We start from the raw sequence: 27,380 nt of genomic DNA, 5'->3' as shown, positions 1-27,380 counted from the left end.
CTAGGTGAAAAAGTGACGAAAGAAAAGATCAAAGACGATCAAATTTTCAATAAGAAAATGCCAAATTTGGACGAAAGAATCATGAATTTAAGCATTCGAGTAACCAACTACGCGAAATTTTGGGGTGATTTCAATTATGAGGATCTCTTCTCTGTTTCTAGCATCTTCAAGCTATCACCTTCTATAGATTCTATAATAAAAGTGCTTAGCACAAGACGAAAGGTGGCATTCGAAGATGAACAGCACTTAGGTGATTTGCTGGACACGAAAAAATACATTTAAAAAAACTCCCACGACCATTTTTGCGCCAGCGCTCATCGCAGAAGTAAAAGATGGATGTCTTTGAAGAGACGAACGACAAAACTCAAAACGAAAAGCAACAATAATTGCGGAAAACCATTGTAGCACAACTGCTACCAGACCGGGTACTGTTATTCGATTAACAAGGCAATGTGGAGGCGGGCGTGCCCGCGAGAGCACCGTAGTGCATACGCATGTCGTCATACATATAAAAAATTCAATCTCCTAGTGCAATATTATACACCGCATAGTCGAACTGGTTCTTTTGCCTTCTGGAAGCAGCATCGTGATGGGTTAGACGTGTGCTACTGAGACCGGCGTGTCCAAAGACATACTTTTTGAGATACGCTGAGAGTACGAAGAATTCGTGTCCGGTGACCATTTTTGCACTAAAGGCACCTTCTCCAATTTTACGTTTCCGGTTGTTGGCGACGCCACGTTGGAACTGCCTCCACCACCCCCGTTTTCAACCACAATTTGGGGTTGTGGCGAAGGAGTACGTGGTTGCTGATGATGATAGTATGGATAAGGTTGCGGCGACTGCCTATGAGATAACGCAGCCAAAGCTGCTCGAGTCCCGGCTGGGTCAGGGCTTGATGCCAAGCGTGACCATCCACGCATGGATTGCACAGAATGTGTCGATGCGATAGAACGCCGCTCGTCAAATTCTTCCAATGACGATCGGAATGCCTTCACCACACGAAGCTGAAACAATGCTTTAGAGGATCTTTCAGTATACGTCGCAAAATTCATTTATCATGCTAACATCGGTATTAGTATCAGTTGCATCATGTTCGAGTTGTCCGTTTCAAAGTTCTACATACTTGCAGCTCTATTCCAAAATATTGTAGGAAACTAATGGTAATCAAAAGAATTCTTCAGAAAAATTTCATTTCTTAAATTGTGGATGATAAAGTTCGTCTGCATTCATACTAGTGCTATAGAATGAAAGTTTCAATACTGCTTTACTGAAAGGTTCGTACGTCGAAGTAATGAGCTGTTGCTTCGGAAAAGGAAATGGTCACGACCAGATTTCTTCGCAAAATGATCAGCTCTGATCCCGAAAGTAGGTTCTTTCACCACTGTCAATCTAAACTGCTTCACTCCCGTCAAAAAACAACATATGATTAAAAACGTAAGCAAATGTTCTTCACCTGTTGGCAATGAAAAATGAGGTGAGTGATATTTTTTAACATTTAGAAACATGAATGCACAATGTTCATATCTCTTTCTCAGCAACTGATAAGAGTTCCGATGTTTGCAAAGGGTAGGAAACTTCTTTCAAATGAAACAACGCTATAGCAACAAAAAAGAAGTACCAAAATCATGAACAGAAGTGCATCCACAAAAAGAAGAGAGGAAGGTTTACTACAAAATAGCTTGCGACGTCGCGCGCACACAGAGGATCTCCTCGCATCCGCTCACTTCATCTGATCGTAAGATGTCGAGCAATGGCGAACAATTGGCACGACACGAACAGATGAAATTTGTACATGGGGTGGCAAGGCGTCTGACGGCATAGCGCGGCAGTTGGTGATGTTGAATAGAATTATTAACAGAGAACAGTTAGCGACTAGAACCAACTTTCCACGCTGCCCGACTACTCTGGAGACAAAACAAAACGGAAATCGGAAAACTGTCCCAACGGAACAAATTAATATAAAGCAGTTCGTGACAATGAATGGGGGATTGCAACTAAGTTATTGATAGCCTTGCATTCTTGTTCATTCAAACTTAAACGAAGTGACTGGTCCCAAAATAGAGGGATGATTAGGAAATTAAAGCGCGTCTATAACTAAACACAGCTTGAAAGGAAGAAAGGTGTTCGTTCCTCAACAATTTTCTATGTACACTCATGATTTGACAACATATTGTCAATGCAGATTCTTGCAGTTGTCATCCCAATCTACACAAACTTTGTTAAAGAACAAACAAAATAAGCAAACTTCTCACTCAAATAACAAAGAAGTAATTTAAATGCAACTGATAAGGTCATGCGAAGCGTTTGAAAATAAAAGTGGGTGCGACTTTGAGGGTGTGTAAAAGAAGTAGGGAAAGGTATGAGGCAGCTATTCTCTCCTGGATGCCGAAACACTGGCTAAAATTTCCTCACACTCCCGAAAAACAAGAAAGACATTCATTAAAGGTTAAGATTTCAGCAGCCAAGAGCGCATATTTCAAAGGAGCAAAAAATTGACGGTGAAAATTCTGATCATGTTAGTATACACCAGAAATTTATCGTTTAAATCATATCCAAGATAGATCTAGTAGATGAGCACAGTTATTTAGGTTTCAGAAGAAAAGAACTTTTTTGTTTAGGGTTAAATAACGGTAAAACACTCTTAAATTCAATCATTAGCAGTAATGTCGTTGCATTAGAGAATAAAAGAACAAGAAACGTAAAATTGGGTGGGAGAGAATGTGGCGCACCCACGTAGGTAAATGGCAAGTCCTTCATATAGCTTGGCTTATCAGGTTACAAATGTGCAATATTTAGATTTTCTTTTCTACAAAATCCACTGCATATATGAAGGACTTCGAAACACGTGAAGCACATTACGATGCATCACACGGCATGCCCTTAGAATCCTTTATTTGACACTGCACAAAGTTTTTGAGGCACAAACCCGTAACACCGCAACAACGTGATATATATGCACCTGTCGAGGAAAGGGGTAGAGTAAACCACAATGGAGGATAGACATTTCAAATTTGCCGTATCGAAGCAGTGGGAGATGGTTTCGGGACGAAAAAAAAACATAATTTGGATGCTGAAACGGGGGATCGGGATAGATCACAAAGGAAACGACGTCGAATCGGCAGTGAGCAACAAAACAAAAAAACCGCAAAAACTTATCTTCGCACCACCGTCGTCGACTGATCGTTTCAAAACCTCCTACCTTTCCTCAAAACCACATCATCCTCATGCTGCCGCACCCTTTCGTCTTGCCACCCCACAAGCTCCGTCAGTTCACTGCCTGCGGACCGGCACAATACTGACGGGAGATGACGCGCCTTTTGCACCGAAATCAGAGATGGTTTGATGACATCAGGTGAAGAGGCAAACACCCACGCACAAATACACGCACAAACAGAAACCGAAACAAAAAAAAACCGCCAGTGTAATGAGGATAAATACCATTTCTAGGAGCAATAAAATAGGTCCAGCATATTGAAGTGAATTGATGTATCGATCGATACCACTTTTTGCCACACTCATAGGACAACACATTTAAACACATTCCCAACACATTCATGGAGACAGTGGTAATTGGACTGGTTAATGTGTCAGAATCAGAAAACAAACAACACAACAACCAGTACTCTCGTCACGATGACCAACGCGACATCAATTGTCACCGTAGTCGTCGACGACAAGCCACATCTGTACACAACAGTTACTGGCGACACTCGACTACATGTGAGGGTGGAGTGTACGGATGTATATGGAGAAAAAACGGAAATAAGTATGTGTCTCTATCGACGTCACGCACGCAACGCGTACCACAATGACCTAGCAAACCAGAAAACAATCGAAAGGATAGTGATGGATGCGGATTTGCAAACTAAACGATGAACGCTGCCGACAACTCGTTTCGTACTCTAGTTTTTATGTGGTTGAAATCCATAGACGATACAATGGCAAAACTTCGAGTGGTGTCTGTTTTGTAGTAATAGCCTTAATCTATATAAATAAATTCGACCGCTTTTTGATTCGACAACGAGATTCTCGAGCCCTGGTTCTTTGCGGCACAAAAGAGCTGGATTACAATGGAAGGTCCGAGTATTTGATCAGAATCAAACCCTCCTTAAGAAACAAAAACGGCTGACAAAGGACCATCCCAAATGCCAGAATAAAGGTGAAGCAAGCATTAGCATGTTCCGCATCATGTTCAGGTCGATTTAGCAGTTGAACCACGTTCACAATCCACAAATTGTAATAAAATCAGGATGTACTGCCACAGACACTACTCATCTCATTTTATCCACTCGTCTATGACGAAACTAATCGAAATAACTGAACGACGAAACAGTTTGGCAGCGCTATAGTGAGATCTACTGAAACGCAAGTCACCGGGGGTGGGATAACCTACAACTAAACAAATATTGGAGAAACGCAGGAAGAATAGTTACTTGTTCTAGATGAGCAACTATTTCTATAGAATAGGGGTGGGTGGTGAGCGAGAGCAACTCAAACGCGGCCTTTGAATGAACCATGAGGACAATTTTCCGCGTGTCTGTGTTTGTCAGTCAGTCAGTTAACATTTTCTGGCAAACGTTTCGCCTCGCCACACGCACATATACACAGATACGTCGATATCCGTGAATTGTGTGCACGTCAGGCCACATACAGTATAGATAAAACACACATCCTCTTCTTTTCGTCGATAGAGCTCTAAAAATTTTTCTTCCGTTCCGGCGATGTCTTGTATAAGATTATTTTGTTATGTTGCGATTTTGTGCTGCAAGCCGATACACCACCCTCATACATATAATCAGCCCTCACATAAATATCGATCGATTGGTACCGAACCAAATGACACGTACAGGAAATCAAAACATTGCGTCATCATGAAGATCCAGACTCTTGGCTTCCGCACATTATCACAGAACATCCATAACAACTTATGTTGGATTGGATGATATGTAATCACTGTTATGGTTAGTAGTGCTGGACATTGTCAGGGCAATATATATGCAAAAAAGAGGTGTGTCAGCAAAGCTTTTTTTTATCTACCAATACGTTTTCCATCTGGAATTTCCCTCTTCTGATTAGAAACTCCTTCAAACACTATCAAAAACCAGCACAAAGACTAACTATACTGTTGTTTCAAGGAGACAAAATATTGTCTCTTGCCACAGTCCGTCTTCTCAACACAATTACTCTAAGTTAGCATCATCCGAAGAAGCGTACCTGCGTCTGTAGGCGAGTCAGGCCACGCACCCACAAAATTTGGCCGGAACGTTTTTCGTGAGTATCAGGATCTTCGTAATCCGGCATCAATGGGTCGTTCATTGGTGCTTCGCCGGAGCCGATCGTCATGTTCTGTGGTAGGCTGCCCGTTGGGATAGTTGTTACTACCTGAAATAACTTCACTTGAAAGTAAGCAAGAAGAATCTATAAAAGCTGGACTTGTATTCAATCAAGAAGGTCATCTTAATGAATCGATGTTTTGTAACTGTTTAACTATTAGACAGGGAAGTCTGAAACTCACATAAAAGAGAGGAGGCAAACCGAAGGGAGATTTTCAGGTAACCAATTAATTGTGAGCGCACGTATGTACAAAAACTGGATGATATATGTATACTTACCACACCCACCCTTGAACGAGAGGTCATAATTATCATCTCCTAAATATGTTTTTCTATTGTATTATACCATTCATCAAAAGTGCTATGTCCGAATTAGACTTATTCGACCCCCTTCACCTCTGTTCCACGAATGTCCTAGCAATGACAAGCTTGAGAAGGTTTTATGGGTTCTGACTTGCGTTAAAAGATAGAAAAATGAAGCAAAAGTAATTGTTTACGAACAAAAAAAAACAAGGAAAATTAGCTACCTGTCCCCAGAGCAGAGTACCAACTCCAAGCGCCAAACACCACAACCACTGCTCAACGTTCAAAGATGCAGTACTAAACCAGCGACCGCCAAACTGTACAATGAGAATTTGTGAGATGAAAGTGGCGATCCAGATCACGTAGTAAATCGGATTCGAGAACAGACCCTGCAAGCACTCACTTTGTCAAATACGGTTCAACCTAGACGGAAAGTACCACTCACAACACCACAAAAATCCCATCAAAACTAAATCTGTTATCTGATCAATATGTATTATGCCTCAGCTGTTATGAGGCGGAATCTATTGCTAATACACAAAAACCGTACAGACCAGTCTCTGTCTAGTAAATGTTAAAAATGCCTCGTTTCATATTAATGTACACTTACATAAGACACACGTTTGTAACGATAAATATCCTAATATCTGAGGAGTATTACTCACAAATCATACACAAAATGCACATTTTCAAAACGAAGTAAAAAGGATACTGAAAGCAACAGATCACACCAGGACTTACCGTGAAGACATTTCTTTCTCCATGAATCTTCCTCGCATTGATTTCATTGAAGAGCGTCATCATCACAAAAGTGTTGAAGACGATAGTGAAGTGGACGGAAGGGGGCGAGTGAAGTGGAGCCCAACGACCCGATGGAATGTCGAATAATTTCTCTCCTAGATGATTTAAATCTAACAATAATTTATAAAAACTATCAGCTAATTCCCAAACCTAACGAATTACTTATCCAGTTGTTTTATATCCAACTGATTATTAAGTGATTCCCACCCTCACCAAGCCTCGAAGCAAACGAAAATTATGAATTCGTCAAATGTTTGTTTACCAACACACTACAACAATGGTACAGGCATAGTGCAGCAAAAAGAAAGAAAAAAGACTTGCTTTTGTAAAAGCGCAACCAAGCGTTAAAGAGATGTGCAACCTTTACAAAATAATACAACAATCAAAATTCACTTACCGTAAAAAATCAGTACGAACAACACTACAAGTTGATATAGCGCATGGCCGAGAATGTTTTTGCTCATGGTGCGAGAGATCAGAGGACTCGTGCGCCCATAAGGCTTCCTTTAAAAAAACACCATTATAATGTGAGCACTGAAAACGACTAAACGATGCACCTCTTCAAAAGATCTTCAGTTGGCATTTCTGTAGCAAGAGCAAGCGAAGCAAGCGTATCCATAATAAGATTCACCCAAAGCATTTGTACGGCCTAGAGGAAGAGAGGCGATGATATTCACAACCAAAAAATGTATAGTAAATGTAAACTGAAGAGGAGAGCTCACCTTTAGTGGAGTATCCTGGATTGCACAAGCACCGACGAAAGCTACTACGACAGCAACAACATTAACAGTAAGTTGGAATTGCAAGAATTTGGCAATTGAATCGTACACATTACGTCCCCACATTACTGCCTAAAAAAAGAATATAAATAGTTTTAGGAAGAACTAAATAATGAGAATATTGGTGGTTTTGCAAAAACACCACCTAACCTTCACAATTGAAGTGAAATTGTCATCAGTGAGTATGATATCAGAGGCCTCTTTCGCCACGTCTGTGCCAGCGATACCCTTAAATAATGTGGAATGCTGAATCGTAAAAAAAAACACTAAGATTTTTTATTCACCCGAATCGGTGAATTAGCTTTCTGATGGAGGATTTGAGCGGATATTCTTATAAGTCTAGTTCTGAATATTAATGAAGTGCGCAGTTTTTCAAATCTCACGGGTGGATTTACAGGTGAAACTGGAGATGTCTAACAAAAAAGCCACTCAATCCCCATCCGAGGACATTTTATCGAACTCACCATAGCAAAGCCGACGTCAGCTTTCTTGAGAGCAGGTCCGTCGTTTGTCCCATCTCCAGTTACCGCAACGACCTCACGCGAATCCGTCACACGAGAATCAATAATGCCCTGGAAGGTTTGCGAGTCATGCAAATGAATTTTGGGGAAATTTAGTTAGCAATACAATACCTTCACAAGAGTGTATTTGTCTGATGGTTGGGCACGAGCAAGAACACGTAACTTAGGCCAAATCTGATCCAGTTTTTCCTGAGAAACTTCACCATTCTCGTCTCGGATTCTAAAAGGAATCAAAACTGGAAGAATAATTCAGTAATGCATAAACTGAGATACGACAAAAAATATCTTATTTTGTAACTGCCTATGGCAGCAAGTCGCTTGCTTTCTTAGAGTATTCAAGAAATCACTGCAATCCGAACGTCTCGTCCGGTTTCAAGTAGTAGAAGTAGAAGTAAGTATAGAATCAAAAATTCCCAATTTCTCGTATGTAAAAACTATCCTCCGTAACGTTCCTTTCTGTTTTACAGTGTGTTTCAAAAGTGTCAGAATTGTCAGGAACCCTGCTTTCAGGCACATGCATTTGTAGCAAACAGCGAATCGACTAATCTAATATCTTTTCCCACAAATTCATTGACCATAACGGTACTAAATTACCTTTACTAAATGGCCACAAACAATTTCCAGCACCGTAATTAAGCCAAAATGAACAACATGGAAGGAATTTCGAAAAATAACCAATTTCATTTCGTTCTCTGAACACATCTACATACCATGTTTAAAAAAAGTGTAATAATCATATTTAGCTGCTGGGTAGACTACACATAGGAGAAACTTAGTGACAAGATAAATTCCAGCATGAATGAAATACGAACGCAAAAACGGGGTCATACGAAAAAAAAAACTTTAAGAAATGGTGTGCTGGAGTTCTCTACGTGCAGTATATCCATAGCCCTCGAAACAAAAAAAATCTCCCTGCTAGCATGAAACACAGAAATGCTTTGCGTTCCTCCAATAATCCTTTTTTTTGTAGAAAAGGGGACAAACCTTGCGTTAAACTCTTTGCCTTCAAGTGCGATGAAGTCCTCTCCGGGCTTAAGGATACCACAAGCGGTCGCAATTGAGCGCGCAGTGTTGATATTGTCACCGGTGACCATCCTTACAGTGATGCCAGCTTCCTGACACTTCGTAATAGCAGCTGGTACTTCTGCAGGGCGATTTTTGGAAGGTTTAAGATTGTAATTGCAAGAAGCTAAACGGGAAAGAAACTGACCAGGTCGGACAGGATCCTGGATGCCTACGATAGCTATAGCTGTTAGTTCACTTACTATCGCGTCCTCATTGTCCCAATCAATCGCACCAGTGTAAGCAATCTGAGCGGTTCTGTTTTTTTTTTCATAATTTTATTTTTATTCTTGAGGAGAATAACGCAGGCATAAAAGGGGATCAGTAAGGCTACAACAACATTTACTTTAAATACTTGCTAAACTGAAAAAAAAACTCCTTTAACCAACCTGATTCTCACCAACTGCTCCACCAGCTGGCACGTAATCTTTATAAGCGAGGCAGATTGTTCGCAATCCATCCGAAGCCATGGGCTCAATGACATTCCGAACCAATGCTTCAGCATCTTTCGGGCCAAACTTGGTCAACTGTCCATTTTTGCCAAGGAACCATTTACATCTTGAAAATCATAAATAAACATGAAATTTTCAAACTCTGGGACAATACACCGCTCTGGACGATTCCTGAATAACATACTTTTTTGTGATGATTTCTGAGGCTCCCTTGCTAAAAACTCGGAATCCGCCACCAGGTCGATTGATAACAGTAGACATACTTTTACGAACAGAGTTAAATGTGTACACCTAAACTACTGATCCAGTTTATTGTGACTGCCACATGCTTAGTATTTAACTGCCACAAACCTTAGGAATCGACTCCTCCGGATTTTTGTCGCGAATATCTTGATAACTAGCACCAAGCGCAAGTACGAACCCAAGCATTCCACATTCTGTTTTGTTGCCGAGTTGAGTAGCCTGTTCACCCATTTGCTTAGCGGGGATGACCTGAAAGATGGTAATACTTCTACACATTAACTAACAGAAAGTTCAAAGTCAAGTACGTACGTACAACCTACCTGTGAAGAATAACTGCTGTTTATCGAAATGCAATTGAGTAGCAACTCTAGCGTTTCTTTGTTAAGTGTCTCCATTTTGGGTATTTCTTTGTAGTGAACATCATTTATGTATGACTGTACAACAGTCATTCTGTTTGTAGTCAGCGTTCCCGTCTTATCCGAACAAATCGACGTCGCGTTACCCATGGTTTCGCAGGCATCCAAGTGACGTACCAAGTTGTTATCCAACATCATCTGCAGGCAGATCTCTTAAGGTTGCCACAGAAATTATTCTACAGCCTACCTTCTTGACGGAATAGGCAAGCGACAATGTTACAGCCAATGGTAATCCCTCTGGAACAGCTACCACAAGCACCGTTACTCCGATAATGAGGAAGTTGATGAAGTGTTGGAAGTCCGCCAGAGAGAATGACTTCTCTTCGATGGCATATCGTGAGATACAGAAACGGATCACCAGAATAAGCACTGTGCAACCAGCAACGAAAGATCCTTAAATATACATGAATAACAGCCTTTATTGAAGTTATTAAAAACGAAATATGCTCCTCTTAAAATAAGTTTGGAAAAGAGGTTAAATTGAAGAACAAAGTTTGTTCATCAAGTAGAGAAAAACTTCAAAAAGTTACCAGCATAGCCGATTTGTATAGCAAGTCGAGTCAGTTTCGCTTGCAGCACGGATCGTTCTTTCTTTTCATTTTCTTCAGCGACAATTTTCCCATTAGCAACCCCGTCTGCTCCATCAGCTTTCACATCTGAAAAGTTCTCGTATATCATTTTTAGCCTGACTTCCTTCTATTTTCCAACACAGTCTTAAAATGCCAAGGCGTTAGCAAAAGGAAGAAACTAGCAGTAAGTACGTGAATGAAATGAAGAGTAAAGTTCTGGCGTTTCTACTCCTTTTTGAAGTTTCTAGAGCGAAATTCGAGGAGAGGAAATTATAATGAAAGCGTGTCGAGGTCCTACATGTGCCGCGCTTGTCGTCACAAAATGTCACTGAGGCCGTAATACGACGACAATGATACAATATACATAAGAGACAACAAAAAGAAATAGAAAGATAGATATCATAGAAAAGAGAAAGGGAATATAGAAAAATTATTCCGAGTGCTGCGCCTTCACCGCTGTGCGTAATAAAAAATATAGCATACAACTACTTCACAAACAGCATTACAATATAAAACAATCGGGTTCGGAGGGAACCTCAGTCACTGTTAGATCAACATTCTTATGAGAAATCGATCTAACAGCGATAAGGTAAGGAGAGATAGTAAAAATGAGAGCAAGCAGCAGAACAATCTTTTTTTTTTTTTTTGAAACTTGGTCTTCCTTGGTACAAAAATTGCACTGAAAAAGAACACGAAACACTGCTTAAAGTGCATACAATACCAAGTAGGAGAGAAAAAACGAGACAACTCACCCAGTAAAGCCTGAGCGGTGCCTTCGTCGGTTTCTTGCACAGCATCACCTGAAACGACGAGAGGCTAGAACTACGTGTGGATAGATGGAGTGAAGTGTATATACAGGTGAATAGGCGTATACGCATCATTCCTTACCACAACTACAACGCACATCTGTGACAGAGATGGAAAACAATGGAAAAATGCATAGAAAACTATCAGCTCTGAATGCTGCGCCTCCGAATATATCCGCTGAATCGTCAGAAGCTATCTGGCTACTTTATCTCACCAACTCACCACAACACATGCATTTAAACGATTCGCATTCGCCATGCTAGTGCAAAAATAACAGATATCTGCTCAAGACAGTTCGTGATTCAATGGAACCTTAAAAATTGCAACGTTAGGAACGTTTGTTCAACTTATGAGGATCTTCCTAATTCTGAGGGAAAATCTTAAAAAAAAATCTCTGCATAAGGAAATATCAAGTATTCAAAAGTTTTGCATCTTTAAGCATACCAACTACATTGCTGAGTATCCGCTCCGAAATGGTTCGCACAGACAGTTTTCCTGATCGCAATTGCTTCGCCGTATCTCTGTTGAACTCAAGATTACCTAATTTTGTCTTTTGTCATACTTGTTCTCCCAAAGTAATCCAAGAAGAAAATGAAATAATAGCACAAACAATTTAAAACTTAGAAAAAAAACTCTTTACCCGTTTAAAAAAATTACAAAAAGAGCATAGCAGCAGTGAAAAGCAGGTCTTATGTGCTTCAGAGGGATGGAACATCACTCCGACTTCTTTTCACCAATCTTTACAACGAATCAGTTACAAAGCCAGATAAGAATTTTTTTTCCTGCAAGAGTAGCAAAGCATCTAAACACTCAAACGTAATATGTTATAGAGAGATCCGTTCAAGGGCCTCGTTCAACGGCATTTCATCCTACAAATTCAAATCTTCATTCAAAGCGCTCTGCAAGCAGTTTGATACACCCACTAAAACGACCTCTGTTTACAGAAATGCCTTGAAGTTAAAGAAATCCTTCTGTTGTAAAAAGATTGAAATTCATCCTTCTTCAGAAACGCAGTTGCGTGAGTTTGTCTACAACAAAAGTATTTAAGTAGTGAATACAAGAAGTTTCGTGTATCCGCTCTACCACAACTACAAACTGCAAGCTGCAAGTTCAATACACTACACTGCTATAGTGGAGTACACAAACATATTATAGTGCTCTTCATTCAAGTGCGCTACAAAACGATAGAAAGATAGTCAAAAAAGGAAATAAGGAGAGAAATACTGGAAAGATGACAGAGTTAGAGATGATGGTACGAGCTTCATGATAGTTAACATAGAGATAGTTCACCAACGGACTCACATACATCAGCAAGAATGGGAAAAGAGAAGGAGAGCGACGCCCTCCTTCTTCAATCTCCACTAAAAATTGCTGCCGCTCACCTATGCCTGGTTGTGATTTGCTCTTGGATAGCGAACGACTGCGACGTTCTAAACCGACTAATCCGCTTTCGAATTCTATAGAACATTTTCGGATGCATGAGACATTTTTGTTCAATTTGTGCGAATCCTTGACGCAATCAACTCATTCGTGGAATTATAATTACATAAGATGTTCAACGTTTCACCTCGCTCATCCTTCTTATTAGAATATTCATGTTATCGTTCTCAAGTTCAAAGCAATACAAGTTATTGCTTACTCTGAATCAACAAATTAAAATATTTCCTATTTTATATCGAAACTTTCGAGAAGCGTTCTTCAGGTTCTTAAATATGGGAGAGGTTATTACCAATAGCGGCCACACTATTTTTTCTTCCTATTTTAGGAGACTAAAATAGTTAACTGTTAGGAAGCCCATTCATATAACATCAGTTCCTCCAAACAACGTCGTTTAAAGGCAGCGTATCACGAAACTGACAATGTTGCGGTCTCTATGGGCAAATATAAGGTTTAGAACGCGCCATCCTTGTACACCTTGTGATTCCCTCAGCAACCTGTTCATTGATTTTACTTCAACAGTCTGCTAAAGAGACTTCATTCACATTCGATTATTCTATCGTAGATGCGAGCACAGGGGTGGAGTATCTTCACATACTTCTTAGGAACAAACGCTGCTTCCCTCGCTGTTTTACAGGACGATAAGGAGGAACTGAGCAGAGTCAAATCCCTAATCGTAATCTACAACACGAACTCTATATCTGCCCACAGAGATCCAACTATTATCAGTTTCGTTATACGCTGCCTTTAAATGCCAAGACATATCCTAGCAAGCGGATTCCAGTCTAAGGCGACATGGACCCGCTAAAAACATGAAAAGCAGATTACTTCGGTAAGACAATAGTCAGCTATCAATGCAACTGCCCACTCAAAAACTGTTCATACGGTACTCAAGTACATTTCACTTGAGCTCTTTGCTTCCCAATCTTCGATCCAGATGAATATCAAGACAATAACATGTACAAATGCATGGAAGCTGGTCACATCCTTAATTCGTAAATGTTTTGCGGAGGCAGCATATACATATTATATATTATATTATATTATATATATATATATATATATATATATATATATATATATGTTATTTCCGGCATTGTTTCATTATATGTCAAATCTTTTCCGAGATTTATTTCTATAACCACAGAACATCTTTTTCCCTTTTTGCTGCATCACCAATCCCAAAATAAGAAGACAGTTTCAATTGAAGGCAATGATGTTCACTTTTGCACATAATGCTAGGCTTTTAAGACACAGGAATGATGCGAACCCCTTATTGCTCACTCCGGACTATCAGTGGCGATGCAGAATTTCGTGCGAATTCGCGCTCAAGTAATAATATATCGCCGAGAAAATGATATAAACAATAAGCATTCACAGGATTCATGACTTGACTAGTTGTTTAGCAACTGGTTATACTGAAGCCTTGTGCACAACATAGAAAATGACTAACTGTAGTGTTCTACCTATGCAAAACAACAAGCAAGGGTCTGGAGGAAAATTGAGCCAAACATGTAAAAAAGAACCCTCTTAAAAACTTCGTTATATTTCCTTGTGTTTGCAATAATTGCTAGTTTAAACAAATAAACTTCATACAAACGTCATAAAGAAGTGAAGGCGTGCTAAAGCTTCGAAAATCCTCGCTTAGCTAACCTCCCATGATTCAGAAGCATGAAGCCCACGCAATAAAACGCCATTTCATACCTTCACACATCCAGCCTACTACTACTTTACTGGAACTGAAACAGTGAACACATCTAGACACTTATTGACTAATGAATGGACAACAATGAACGGAAGAATGAGAACTGTTCACTCGAAACACTTGTTTCACTAGCAATATCGCTACTGTTTCCATCAAAAAAACACCACACCAAGCATACAGGTATTTGTAGATACAGAACATATCAACACACCTTCTCTCTTCGCTGCTTTACGTTCCTCTTCGGCCACCGTCTTTGCTGCTCCCAAAAGCGTCATGATGATGCCCGTCTGCGAGTTCACACCAACGGCAGTGACAAGCATCTGGTAATCGAGATGAGATTTCATCGAGATGTATTAATTGTTAATACAATTCTACATACTTTTGCAGATCCTTCCATAACGTGCGTTCCTGAGAGAATAACCGGATCATGTTCAGGTGTTTTTCGAATCAAATCAGATTCTCCGGTCAGTGAAGACTCGTCGATTTTGAGATCGTTCGCCTGGATCAGAACACCATCAGCAGGCAGCAGGTCACCTAAACGAAACTATTAATACTACTAGGAAGTCTTTTCTTCTTTCAGATAATTGAAAATCACATAGTAAACAGTAAACAAGCACAGTAAACAAGTTACAGTAAACAATGGATCTTACCGTATTTGATCTGAGCGACATCACCAACTACTAGTTCATTCACAACAACCTGGATCGACTGGCCATCTCTAATGACAGCGAACTTATGCTCGGTCTCGATTTTGGCCTGCAGACCTAAAATAAATGAGGATTTGTTCGCAGTCAAAATATTTGATGCCTCTCACTAACCTCTAAATTGCCGTTCTTTAGTGTAGTCATTAAGAGCCGTCACCAAAACAACAACAATAACCGATATCAAAATAGCGACTCCCTCAATCCAACCAGCTTCGTGTTCGCTGTCATCCGCGCCGACACCTGGAATCAGAAATCCTCGCCTGATAGACACACTGTTAACCCTGCCCATAATATTCAAAGGAAAAGAGTGTAATGAGCGGAGAAATTTCTGAGAATTGGTTTGAATACATTGCTCGTGCTATGTAGTTTGTACTGTCAAAAAACAGTATGCTTGATTTGCAGTGCTACATGCTAATAAAAAGTAAAGTTGCATAATTATACTATTAAAAACTAAAATTTCGTATGAATCTTCAAGAGAATTATATGTGTGAACTATTGAGTTTTTCTCCATTTACATACATTTCTTACACGAAAACTATCAACTTAATTTTACATAGAAAGCAGGAAATCCTGGATTTCCTGCTTTCTATGTAAAATGAAGTTGATAGTTTTGATGTAGAAGTACTGTGCAAAATGCTAAACTAACATTCCTTTATTCTGCAGTCAGTCATATGATTCTGATTGGGTTCACACATATAATTCTCTCGGATATCTCATTCATCATCCAATTACAACATAGTCAACACTATTGATGAAGCACTTCCTCGACATCGAGCCCCTCACTTGCAAGAAAATCGATTTCCTTCCTTACGGCTTCAATCAAATCCACATATGTTTTGTGTACGGCTAATGTTTCGAGTTCTCTGTCTCAGTGCAGTATGGCAGATGTAATGAAGGAGCAGATGTGATTCGATTCTTCGTCGTTTAATGGTCCGTCTTTCGCAGAAGGGAACATATTCTTTCAGTTTGCCTCATTTCTTCAATTATTACTCTCCCGCTTCAACTTTTTCGGCAAGCTTAGCATCCTCAATAAGCGAATGCCCAGAGAGCGCGCACCCGCGCTTAGATGGGAATGTAAGACGATATGAAGTTTTCAGCTACTCCTGTGGAAATATAAAAGAGTCCTTTTTGGAAGTTATTCCCCTGAAACTCACAGAATCAACCAGACACACAACAAAATAATTATCAAAAGTGTTTCTCTGGGTCGGGTGGTACGCGCCAATGTTTTCCAAAGATTAACAGATTATGTTGTTGGATGTAACTATCGACAAACAAAATCCCTACATGAGTAAATTTGACGGCTGAAACAACTAGACGGAAAAACTTGACTGAACCACCAATTCGGAAACCTCAGTACGCAGAGTAAGATAGATTGAGTAAACACCCCAGTCGAAAGATTATTACCCACAATATGGTCAATTTGACGCATCTGAGATTCTAAAAAAAGTTAATTGCTCCCAGAAATCCAGTATTGCTGTGAAGCACTTCTGTTTACTTCTAATTTCGGATCGCTATGTGGAAAAAGGGTGAGCGTAATAATAAATAACCAAGTCAGTTATTTAAAATTATTCTGGTACAAATCTACGAGTACTAAAATGCTTCATCCAGCAGAAAAAGCATGTCCACCTAAAGTTGGGCCAGTTCGGCGACAATTCACATATTCATATTACTACCGTATGAAAAGCTAACTCCAACAGAGCTCATTTCACTTCTGGTAAAGGCAACCATTGAAAATGAAGCACTTGGTAGTAGATAAAATACTCCTTTGAAGGCTAGATGGAACACTAATTCTCCCCGAAATTCAGACCCCTCGCCATCATCAAAACGAGGACCCCGTGCACGAAACGACCCTTCGTTGCGGTAATGCAATTTTTTCTCCTCACGCCCAACGTTTTGAAATTGCATCGTTGTCGACACACAACACGTTGATAACTAAGTAATCTTAAATAAATCAAAAAATACTCAACTACGCAAATTTGATATATGACACATTTAAGTTTAAGGGGAATAGCCTCCGACATTACAAAACTTCATCAATCCCTTTCCGAAATGTCGAAGTTGTTACACGCACGCACAAATCTGAATAATGCAAGGAAGCACTCGCTTATGCGCTCACGAACAATGAGCTGGATGTTAAGAAAAAGTGGATGCGACGGTGTCGAGCTCCTTCATTGCACACCAGTGATTTCCACACGGTGCAAATCTACTCCGATCATTCCTGGGCCATGCAAATGAAAGCAGCCGGACGGCAAGCGGCTTAGTGCAGTGCTGACGTCAGACCGGCTGTGGCACAACGTGTATGCTAGTGGAATTTCGCCGAGTTATCAAGCGTTTGCTGCTCGTAGATAGAGATTTGCAAAAGGCGAGAAGCAGCGCCACCAACGTTCTTCTAGAGCTATCAACAAGAACATTTCTGGAAGACGATTACTACATCAATATTATGCTTACGCTATACAGCCGCTCACAAATAGTTTCAGGTGTACGATTTCTTCAACCGCTGTCACAAAACTGCACATCCACATCAACAATATAGAGAACTAAAGTAACAGATTCTTTCCTCGTAACCCATCGTAAGTGCAGAAGAATGTTCATTGATGCAGGATCAGATCTTAACTAGCAACTAAGGACTCGTGTTAGCACTTTTTATTAACGCAGATAATGTTGCGTTTTTTTATAGAAATGTCATAACGTACTTCACCACATGAAAGAAAATTAGGGTGGACGTTCACTTGTTTCTTTCTCCTATAAGAACAGATAAACAAATATTGCTTATACACATACGTAATTACACAAAGAGGAATCAACTGCAATTCCTCAACAACTAGAAACTTAGTATTTCTTGATAGCTTAATCGCTTAGAGAAGTTCAGTTCACAAAAATGTTTTAATCCATTTCAAAAGAGAACACTAGGCTTTAATATGTACTGACCATCATGGTAGAGGGCATCAGAAATGAATTCTCGTTCTTCTTTTCCCTGAGATTCTCACCTTATCACATACAAACCTATTTCATCGCATTTCTTACTGTTACTTCAAATGAATTATTTCCTAATGTATGCTTCAATAGAATCTCTGACTTTCTAATACAGCAATTTTTGCAAAAACCAGAGCAGCACTTCCAACAGCTGTTGTGACGCTTTCTCAGCAAAAAAAAATCAAGACTTCCACAGCCTCAACTTTCTGCAATCAATAGAGAGGATTCAGTTCGAAGAAGAATGAAGTTAACAGCCCGAAATCACCTTCATCCTGTCAACAAAGGGAAAACTTGAAAACAGCATGAATAATTTCTGACCTTTGCGTTAGGGTCTGTTGGTAACTGCATCGCGACCGCGTTAGTTATATCAAATGACTGACAACTGGTTATTGGTCTATTCTAAATAGGTAGCGAAGATGCAGGTTGTGCTTACGAGTCTCATCTCCACTCTTCGCGCGATGAATTAGAATCCTACCACAAAAAAATAGCACAATATTGTAATCTGTATCACTATGTTCTATTCCAGCGACAATGGCATTCAAACTGTAAATCGAGTGCTTCGCATACAATTACATTCCGACTGTAAATATGAACGCTACGATTATCTCTCCCCTTCACAAAAGGCATAATCACCTATGCAAACTTTTCAACGAACAAGAAAGACCACGTTTCTCAAGGGGCGACCGAACATTTGAATTTCCAAAGCCAAGTTGTGGAATCTTGTAGGCTTCTGAGCGGGAAATTTTGAGTATTTCGGCACCAGTTTCAAACGCTAGGTAGGATATCTTTTCTTGCGACTTGCGAAATACTATAGAACGATTCGAGACGAGGAAATGTGCGATGAAAATACCGTAGATATAACAAATACATGTGAGCATTACTGACTAATTCTAGGACGAAGATTTTACAATTCCCATATCGAAAATTATTGATGACTTAATGAAAAATTAAAACAATTTTCTTTAGACTACGGGTGGAGCCCGTCCGAGAGAACAAACGAGTAGCCCTCCAAATTCTAACTATAGGACCCCATAATTTAGTAACAATTTCCACTATTCATTATGTTTTAATGACATTTTTAACTGATAAGAGCGCTTACTTTCTTGTTGCGAAACAAGAATACTAGCGTTAAATAAATAGCTCTCTTTTTTCTTCCTATCATCCTTCTGGATACTTCCAGAAAGATGAGAGGAATCCTAATGTCCCCTGTTGCAGCAGAAAGTCTCAATATCGCTGATGCTCGGAACAGGCAAACGGCGCCAGCTGACGGTCGTCAAAACATACACGCATACTCTTTACCTGCTGACTACCACGTTGTAACTCTCTTCGTCTCGCCAATAGCGAACATTCAATGGCAAAGAAAGATCACTTAATTACACAACAAACATTAAGAACAGCAGTTACATAAACATACACGTAATCCACCCTCCGGTTCGGTTTCAAACTCACCAGAAACCGACTGAAATTAAATTAGCGTTTTAAGCATGTTTCCGACACTCCAAAATCTGTTACTGATACTATGAAATCCAATCTATGCACAAATCGAAGGATGTCCGTTTAGAGCTCACCTGTTCCGTCATCCGGCGGCCGATAAAAGGACAAGGCTAACGATACGATAGCAGAAACCAATAGAATAACCAATGTGACATCCTGAAAAAATATGAGGATTTTGTAATCTAAATCTTGTCTACATGCTTTGTGTTGGAATTTGGTAGCTGCAATAAATCTTCAATACAGACTGCGTTACTACTTTATTTTTCTAGTTTATGAAAACTACTCCTGGTCTCTACTTCCGCATAATGCGAGAAATGACAACCAATTCAGAAGTGTTGTAGTTATGCATTTTAAAAGTTTGTTAGAAAATTCCTACATGAACATTTTACCACTTGTTCATATTAACTTCTTCCCTTATTCCGAGTAGCACTTTCTAAAACTTCAAAGGCATCTCATTAAAATCATTATCACCGATAAGGCATGTAGGGGCCAGATATTACAAATACTACTTTGAGTATAACTTAATAATCACATTTTACGCGCAGATCCAACTAGCATAGAAATTGCTTTTCTCTGACAAGGTGGCGATGCTCTGATGTGGGATCTCATGCATGAACATCGCCCTCCACCCCTCCCACGTATGCGCGCATTTACCGCTTTCCAAATCTATTCAAGCTTGAGGCCACACGTATGTCGGAGCAATTAGAGGGTGGAATGGCAACCAGTGTGGCGATTTGGAGAGAAAAATGCCACGATCATTCACCAGAAAAGGGACGAATATTTTCTCCATCCAGCCAATAGCGCTTCGCTAGAAGCATGAGGTTTTATTGCTCCTTCCAAAAGGAATTAGTGTCATTCGATATGGCTTCCAAACGAAATAATATTTCAAAAGCGAGACGAAGTCGAAAAATAATTGCTTCCGTAAAACTCTCTTTCATGATGTCCCCGACTATGCCTTTAGTATAATCTAATTGTCCAACAGACTCCGACCGAGAAGAAAGTCTCATCCTAGCTCGTAATCCAAAACGAAACATATCACATAATTGTTATATTGTCCACGAAACGCTCCCTGCACAGAGATGATCGAGCTTTAGACAAAAACGATAGTTACGCATCAGAGAGAAGAAGCAACTGTTACGTCGAAGATAAGGAGCGAGAATAAAAAAGAATCGCATTCATTCCCTGCGTTCCATTCAATATCAGAGACTGTAGTCACATCATCCATGAAAACAACTTCGAAACACCACCTTTGCAGCAACGAACAGTTTCGATGCATATCTCTAATTATCAACTGAAATACTAAGAACATTACCCATTGAAAGGCTTACTTTGTAACAAATTTCATTGCAAATAAAGATTATGCGACGCATTTTCTGCCTTCACTTCGCAGAAATTGTTGCAAAACTTCATGAGTGCGAAGATGAGCTAGCAAGCGAATTTGGTCGGATTTGATTAGGACATTGAAAAACTGCATAATTTGGACAAAAAAAGAACGTCAACATAAAGACTTGCAGTCGGGTTTTCTATGGAACATCGTCAATGGGAGCTTCGTTTTTCTTTAATGTTTTTTTGGATGAAAATGTTTTGCCAATTTATGCCCGTAGGTATTTCAGATTCCACGGGCATCCTCATGCTCTTCAACTCAATTTAGGAAACCATTTCACTTTGAAAATAAAAACAGATGACATGTTACCACACAAAACATTAAATCCCTACCAAAATTTGTAACTAGTAGTCCCGAACCTACGATGAAAACGATTTCTGGACTTTAAGGTGATGTATGCACCTTAAGCGTCATTCTCTTGTTCTTGATTTCTTAAGACTAACTAGCGCTATCTATCTTCACATCACAGTTGCAATCGCCTTTTCCGCCCTTTATACGGCATAACAGCGTTGGGGCAGCACAATTACACCCGCGTCTCCTGCCCACCTCATGCAGCCGATGGTGCCCACGAAAAGATAACGAGCGCAGCTTGCCGTGTTTTTCGAGGGCACTTTCAGACCCACTACAAACTTCCACTTCCATTACTCATTATAGTCCGCACACGAGTTCGAGTTTTTGCCCTTCCTCTGGAAATTTGATGAGGAAAAGAAAGCTTCTTCGGTGAAGCATGTAGCTGAGTTAGATCTAAAAAATATTTGCAGTAATATCAGTAGCGAAGGACAGAGAACTCTACCAACTTCATTCTAGTGCGGAAGAAGTGGATTGCTTTAGATGGCAACAATGGAAATACTGCGAAAGGAAGCAATGAAACCCCACGCGAAATAGTACTGTCTAGTGTAAGGTTTCAAGATGATGTTTTCCAAATTGGAAGAAGTAAATTTAAATTTTCACATTTGAGAAATTCCAAATATATCTGTTGTGTACACGTCAACTCCCACACATCAAGTCCCCGGCAACGAATCCATTACGTCATAGCATAATTCCAGTCAACCCTACGAAAGCAACCAGGCGTGAAATCCACTTCACGACCGTGTCAAAGCCGCTGAAAGTGAACGTTGATCTCATGGCATCCTTTCGCGGATCCAATTCCGCCAAAAAAAAAGTGGCAAGAATTTCCCCAGGAAACTGAAAAATCACGTTCTCCATTGGATGCAGAGTCCGTGAAAGACACATTTCTCCATGGCAACTTTGGTTGTGTGAAATGAATGAGAAACCGAGTACGACGGCATTAATTATGATTGATTGTACTACCACGTTTTGTGGGAAAGACGATGCAGAAGAACTCAATCATATCCAAGCTTAAAACTAATTTCCAAAAATTGGTCATCGAGTAGATACAAAAGGTTTCTATATTGTTCCTAATTTTGGAAATCCTTTTCCATCACTTTCAAATCGGAAGCCCACTGAAGAAAGCGTAGTCAACAAGATTACTCAGTCCTTCTTAATTTTTGATCTAACAACTCCTCAACTGAAGCGACTACGTAATCCCTCTCCTCCGCTGATTCCTCATGAATCTCCAGTTTCGGAGCAGCTAGTTACTCCACCCGCTTCCTTTTCTCCATCCCGTTTGCTCAACAAAGCGGCCCTCAGGGAACACATAGCTAGGCGAGCAACGCTGAAGCCTCCGATTTCGATTCATCGAGACTCCAAAAAAAGAACCCTTTGAAAAAAAAGACCTGCACTATGTTTGCAAGGTGAACAGATTTCATCGTAATTTCGTCGATACAAACGTTTAGAAAACAGAAAAAACGAAATAGAAGCGTGATCTATTGGCAAAAAACCCTATGAAATGGTCGAGAAGGAACCTTCGAAAAGATCATGATCACAGTAGCCGAGTGGTGTATGAACGAAAATCACGAATGCAAACAGTTAAGAAAAAGTTCAGACTTCCTGCAGTTTTAAAATTATGCCTAAGAAAATCACTGACACCATATAAGTAAAAAAATATGCTGAAACCCCTACTTACTTCCATTACGAGAAAACGTTCTAACCTAAAAATTGGTTAAGCCATTGCAAGCTCAGTAACAACACATTCCAAATTCCACCCAAAAACAATGCATACGAAGCCGAACCGTAAATTATGGACAATTTACATGTGTTCGCCTAAAAAACAATGCTCTACTCGCGGCTGGCATAACAGCTGTGACAGCCAATTAGTAGCACTCAGAAAAAACGCATTGTGGTCCCATTTCCACCAATCTGAGGGCGAAATTAACCGAGAATGCTGCTCAGAGCAGTTTTCGCAATGTACCAGGGTTGAAGAACGGTTGATTCATTACAACAGGTAACAATAAAGCCGCGCTTTCTCAACATAAACAGACAAAGACAGAGTGTATTTCATTCCCTTGGAAATATGAATGCACTGCATTTCATAAAGGCTGTAGAAAAAGTGGGAAAACTTCTCACTACGAATGTAATGTAGAAATTATTCCAACTTAATTAGTATTCTAAACTACTCCGACCTGAAAACAGGATTAACCAGTTCTGTTTCCGTCAATTCAATAACGATGGCTCACTCGTTAGCATTTAACACGCATCATAGATATCAAGCCCAACGTTCGTTGCGTACCATGTGCGAACGGTTTTTTTTTTTCAATCGCAGCTCTACGCGTCCTTTCTTGTACTGAGTAGTAATGCGAGGTACTCTTGAAAGAGCCCAACGTGTCATGAATGGATCAGGATAGAAAAGGTAACAGCGCTTGCGAACAGATAAGCAAGAACAAAAGTTAAGATTTAAAAAAAAGTGGCAGCAAAGTGAGTAAATAAAGCAAACTTGGTGCAACTCGGCGAAATGTAAGTAACACGCGTAATTCGATAAAACAAAAAAAAAACCTGTTCTTCTTGAAGTAGGAAAATGGTTTTACAGAGGATCCCAGTGAGAACGTTGGTATCAACGTAATAATAAAGTCAGAAAAAGTTTATTGACTACACTTAGGAAATTGGCCACTGACGCGAGTTATCTGGGAACATAAGAGGGACAGAATCCATCAGCAAGTTATCAGTTATCAAGAAATCATTCATTCGAAAATAACCTGATATATATCATATATTTTGAAAAAAGAAACTCATATTTTACAGAGCATTCGCTACCTGAAACCCAGTCAATTATTCAGGCAATAATGCTCAGTAGCTAGAAGAATCACCAACCACGATTCACACAAAAATGCAAATTTAGTTACAGCGGATTCGGATTGAGTATCAGCTTATCTAACGAGAGAAAGTCGCTTTTCTCACTCGCATTATACGAATCACAGAAATTCCTCGCTGCATCAAATGGAACAGGAACGCTCAGCATTCAAGAAGTCTTCGATTAAAGAGCTGGCATCTTTCCCATCACTACTTACACTATCTTACCATAAATGAATTGCTGAAGCTCCCACTCCTCATGCAACAATATCTACTCTCTCGTAAACACTCCCCTAGAACTGTGATAGTCCAATGAAAGAGAACCTCAGATGTTTTAGAACTCAATGGGCAGCCTAAGCCAACAACAGGAACCTACTCCACGCACCTAGGAATGATTCACCATGATGAACAATAATTAGGAGAAAAACAATGCAAGTTTAGTATTACTATGCAATATTAGAGGCAATGACAGAAAAACAGATAGTTAAAAACATCTGACGCACCTGCAATGCTTCCCAAACCAATTGCAGAAAGCACTTCGGTGGATGTGGGGGAATTTCGTTCGCACCGAAAACGGCCCGCCGTCGTTCCAACTCGGAAGTCGTATTCGGTATACCATTATTTGGATCGGTTTTCAGCCGTTCACATAAACCCGTGATACCGCCATAGTCGGCGTCGATCTTCTCCTTCGCTTCCGCACCCCTAAAAAGAAATAATCTAGCTACAGAATGATAATGAAGGAAAAAATGAGAAAAAATAAAGCAGAACACCGGATGAAATGGAGAATCAGTGTTATTTGAGTATCACCCAAACCTCCTTCCAAATAGCTTGATTAAACAAGCGAAATGGGATGAAATTCAGTAAATAACAGTAGATTAACCCATCTGCAGTAATGCAAACTAATGAATAAGAAACAACCACTCTAAATCAACAATCGGCATGAGGATATGTATTTACATTTCCGATTTGACCGCCAGCTTACATAAGATTATTATGATATGTGATATCATTCGATTAGACCGAAATCCTACATTTTAAATTTTGATCATGTACCTCTCTTGAATGTAGCAACTAGTGATTAGAAAACTCAACTTCAATTGATTGAATACGTCAAAATAGGAATTCTGTTTAAAACTCAATGGGATGAAATCAAGCAAATTATACTGATATATTACTCATTTAATTTCTTTCTTCTACGACAGTAACAATAGTAAGTCGACAGTATGCCTGGAACAGTTGTTGTTAGAAGAGCAAGCTAAATCAACTTGTACTTTGCCGCAATTACTGTTTATACAAACTTCCCACAGCACTCGATATCAGCCGAAAAAATTAATATCACTAATAAATACTTCCCATTTAATCTCAACTCTCATTTTCACAGTTGCAATTGAATTTATCGTAAGAAGTGAATCCAAACGGAATCAACTAAGTAATTCATCATCTTATCCCCTTATATTCTCTATCTTCATCACTCGATGCCCAATTAATCTGAGATGAAAACGTCTTTAGCTTGCGCTAAGGGATTCCGCTGTCGCTGTAATACAGCACACAGAGCATTACACCGCTAGACAGGCCTCGAAAAGTTTTGTGGATAAGCGAAGAGAAGGAAAGGATGCACTCAGAAGATCACGAGGATGTTTTGGTTCACGTTTGAAAGTGGATCCGTAGAACAGATCGAAGACGTGTGACAACGACAACTAAGAGAAGCAACTCTTTAGACAAATAATATTACTCTGAAGTTGAAGATTCTTTTAGAAAAATCTGAAGTTTCGATTACTACATCCCACTTATATTATGATAGAGTGATAAAAATGGTGTAATGAAATGACATAGAAGAAAATTATTTTCGTAAGCGAAGAAAAAATGGCAGAAGCATCTTCGCTACTCCGAATGGCACCACGAAATCCAGAAGTTATAACGAGAACAAATGAAAGATAACTGCTTAATGAAAAAAAAATGAAATCTCAATCGTTAGCAATTAGTTTTGCAAGCCACAAGCCTTTTTTCATAACTCCGGTGGCGAAATTATGCAGATTAGGAGCATCGCACGGTGAGAAGATTAGTGGTAGCGACAGATCAATTACATCTTTTTTACACCAAGAAATAAAAACAAGATAAAGACTACAGGAAAATAAAGTCAGATACGTTTGCGTTCACCTGTACTCCATAAGGGCGCGGAGCTCCTCCAACGAAGCACCATACTCGCCCATTGTGACACTGAAAAAAGATCCATGATGATATTTGCCATTACGAATAGTGTAGAATCCAACAATAATCAATGCTCAGGATACGCTAGTAGGTGTGCACACAGTGACTCATCCACGGACGAACGCAACATAAGACTCAATGTTACGGAACGTTAAGAAGTCATCCATTTATATTCGTTCCAAGAAAGTACTTTCTCTTTGCAACACTTTTGTCATTCCATACACCTGTTTTTTTCCCATTCTCCAAAAAAGAACAAAAAAAAACATTAAATCTATACCCGTGAAAATTAAGCGACAACTGTAAGCTGGGGTATCCTCTTTGTCTTTCATTTCACAATGTGAACATAACGGTATTCTCCCCCTGCAGCAAAATCCAATACAGAGGACCAAGCAAGAATAATATAAAATATGAATGTCACTGGGAATGCTATAAAGAGATGATGATTCATCGCATCGGCAATACAACAAAGTTGCACTACTACAATTTGAAAAGCGAATACATTTCTCAAACCAATTACTCATGTCTGTGAACGGGATGTACAGATGTTCTAAGCAGAAATAAAATGTACATGATACAAGCACTTGTCAATGAACCACAAAGGCGCCAAAATCGACTCAATTCCAATCAATTGCTTACTCAGATCGCCTTATTCAACTGCTGCAAGCACCGCCTAAACTACGCAAACGTTTTCAGCATTCTCGTTATTTCATAGTTTTTGCTACATTCAGTGCAGTGCTGGCGACAACGCGTTTTCGCATGTTTGGCGACAGCCATCGTCCAGCGCTCCCATTCTGCAGTGGATCGTTAAAATGGGACTGAAACAATGCTGAAAATGTATTCGTGCACCGAAAATCAACTAATAGTCGCTCCTACTTTCTACTGACCTCCACACCACTCTAAAAATCAGCCGTTCCTGAACGGGGCTTGATCTACCCAGGCTGGTTTTATTATTTATTTATATATTTATGGAATGGATGGAGAGATTTTTTCACAGCGCAGTTG

General features: G+C 39.7%; 1 protein-coding gene across 1 annotated transcript; it reads right to left on the bottom strand.

Annotated features, from left to right (window-relative positions):
• Positions 1 to 594: 594 nt before the first annotated feature.
• RB195_002375 (uncharacterized protein) lies at positions 595 to 26,380 on the bottom strand (the record flags this gene model as incomplete). Its single annotated transcript, XM_064199609.1, has 26 exons — positions 595 to 1,005; positions 5,216 to 5,383; positions 5,862 to 6,026; positions 6,379 to 6,533; positions 6,836 to 6,942; positions 6,996 to 7,087; positions 7,161 to 7,289; positions 7,368 to 7,445; positions 7,682 to 7,789; positions 7,850 to 7,958; positions 8,723 to 8,882; positions 8,949 to 9,048; positions 9,190 to 9,358; positions 9,437 to 9,543; positions 9,604 to 9,744; positions 9,816 to 10,049; positions 10,099 to 10,304; positions 10,442 to 10,567; positions 11,233 to 11,280; positions 14,641 to 14,749; positions 14,809 to 14,963; positions 15,080 to 15,193; positions 15,248 to 15,373; positions 19,675 to 19,756; positions 24,674 to 24,872; positions 26,328 to 26,380. 26 exons carry the CDS (start codon positions 26,378 to 26,380, stop codon positions 595 to 597), a joined length of 3,651 nt encoding a protein of 1,216 aa, XP_064055490.1.
• Between the last annotated feature and the right edge of the window lie 1,000 nt (positions 26,381 to 27,380).

This window comes from Necator americanus, chromosome IV, assembly GCF_031761385.1.
Source record: "Necator americanus strain Aroian chromosome IV, whole genome shotgun sequence".
Classification (NCBI taxonomy): domain Eukaryota; kingdom Metazoa; phylum Nematoda; class Chromadorea; order Rhabditida; family Ancylostomatidae; genus Necator; species Necator americanus.
Note: the sequence above shows the minus strand (reverse complement) of the source record. Positions and strands in the feature narration are given on the sequence as shown.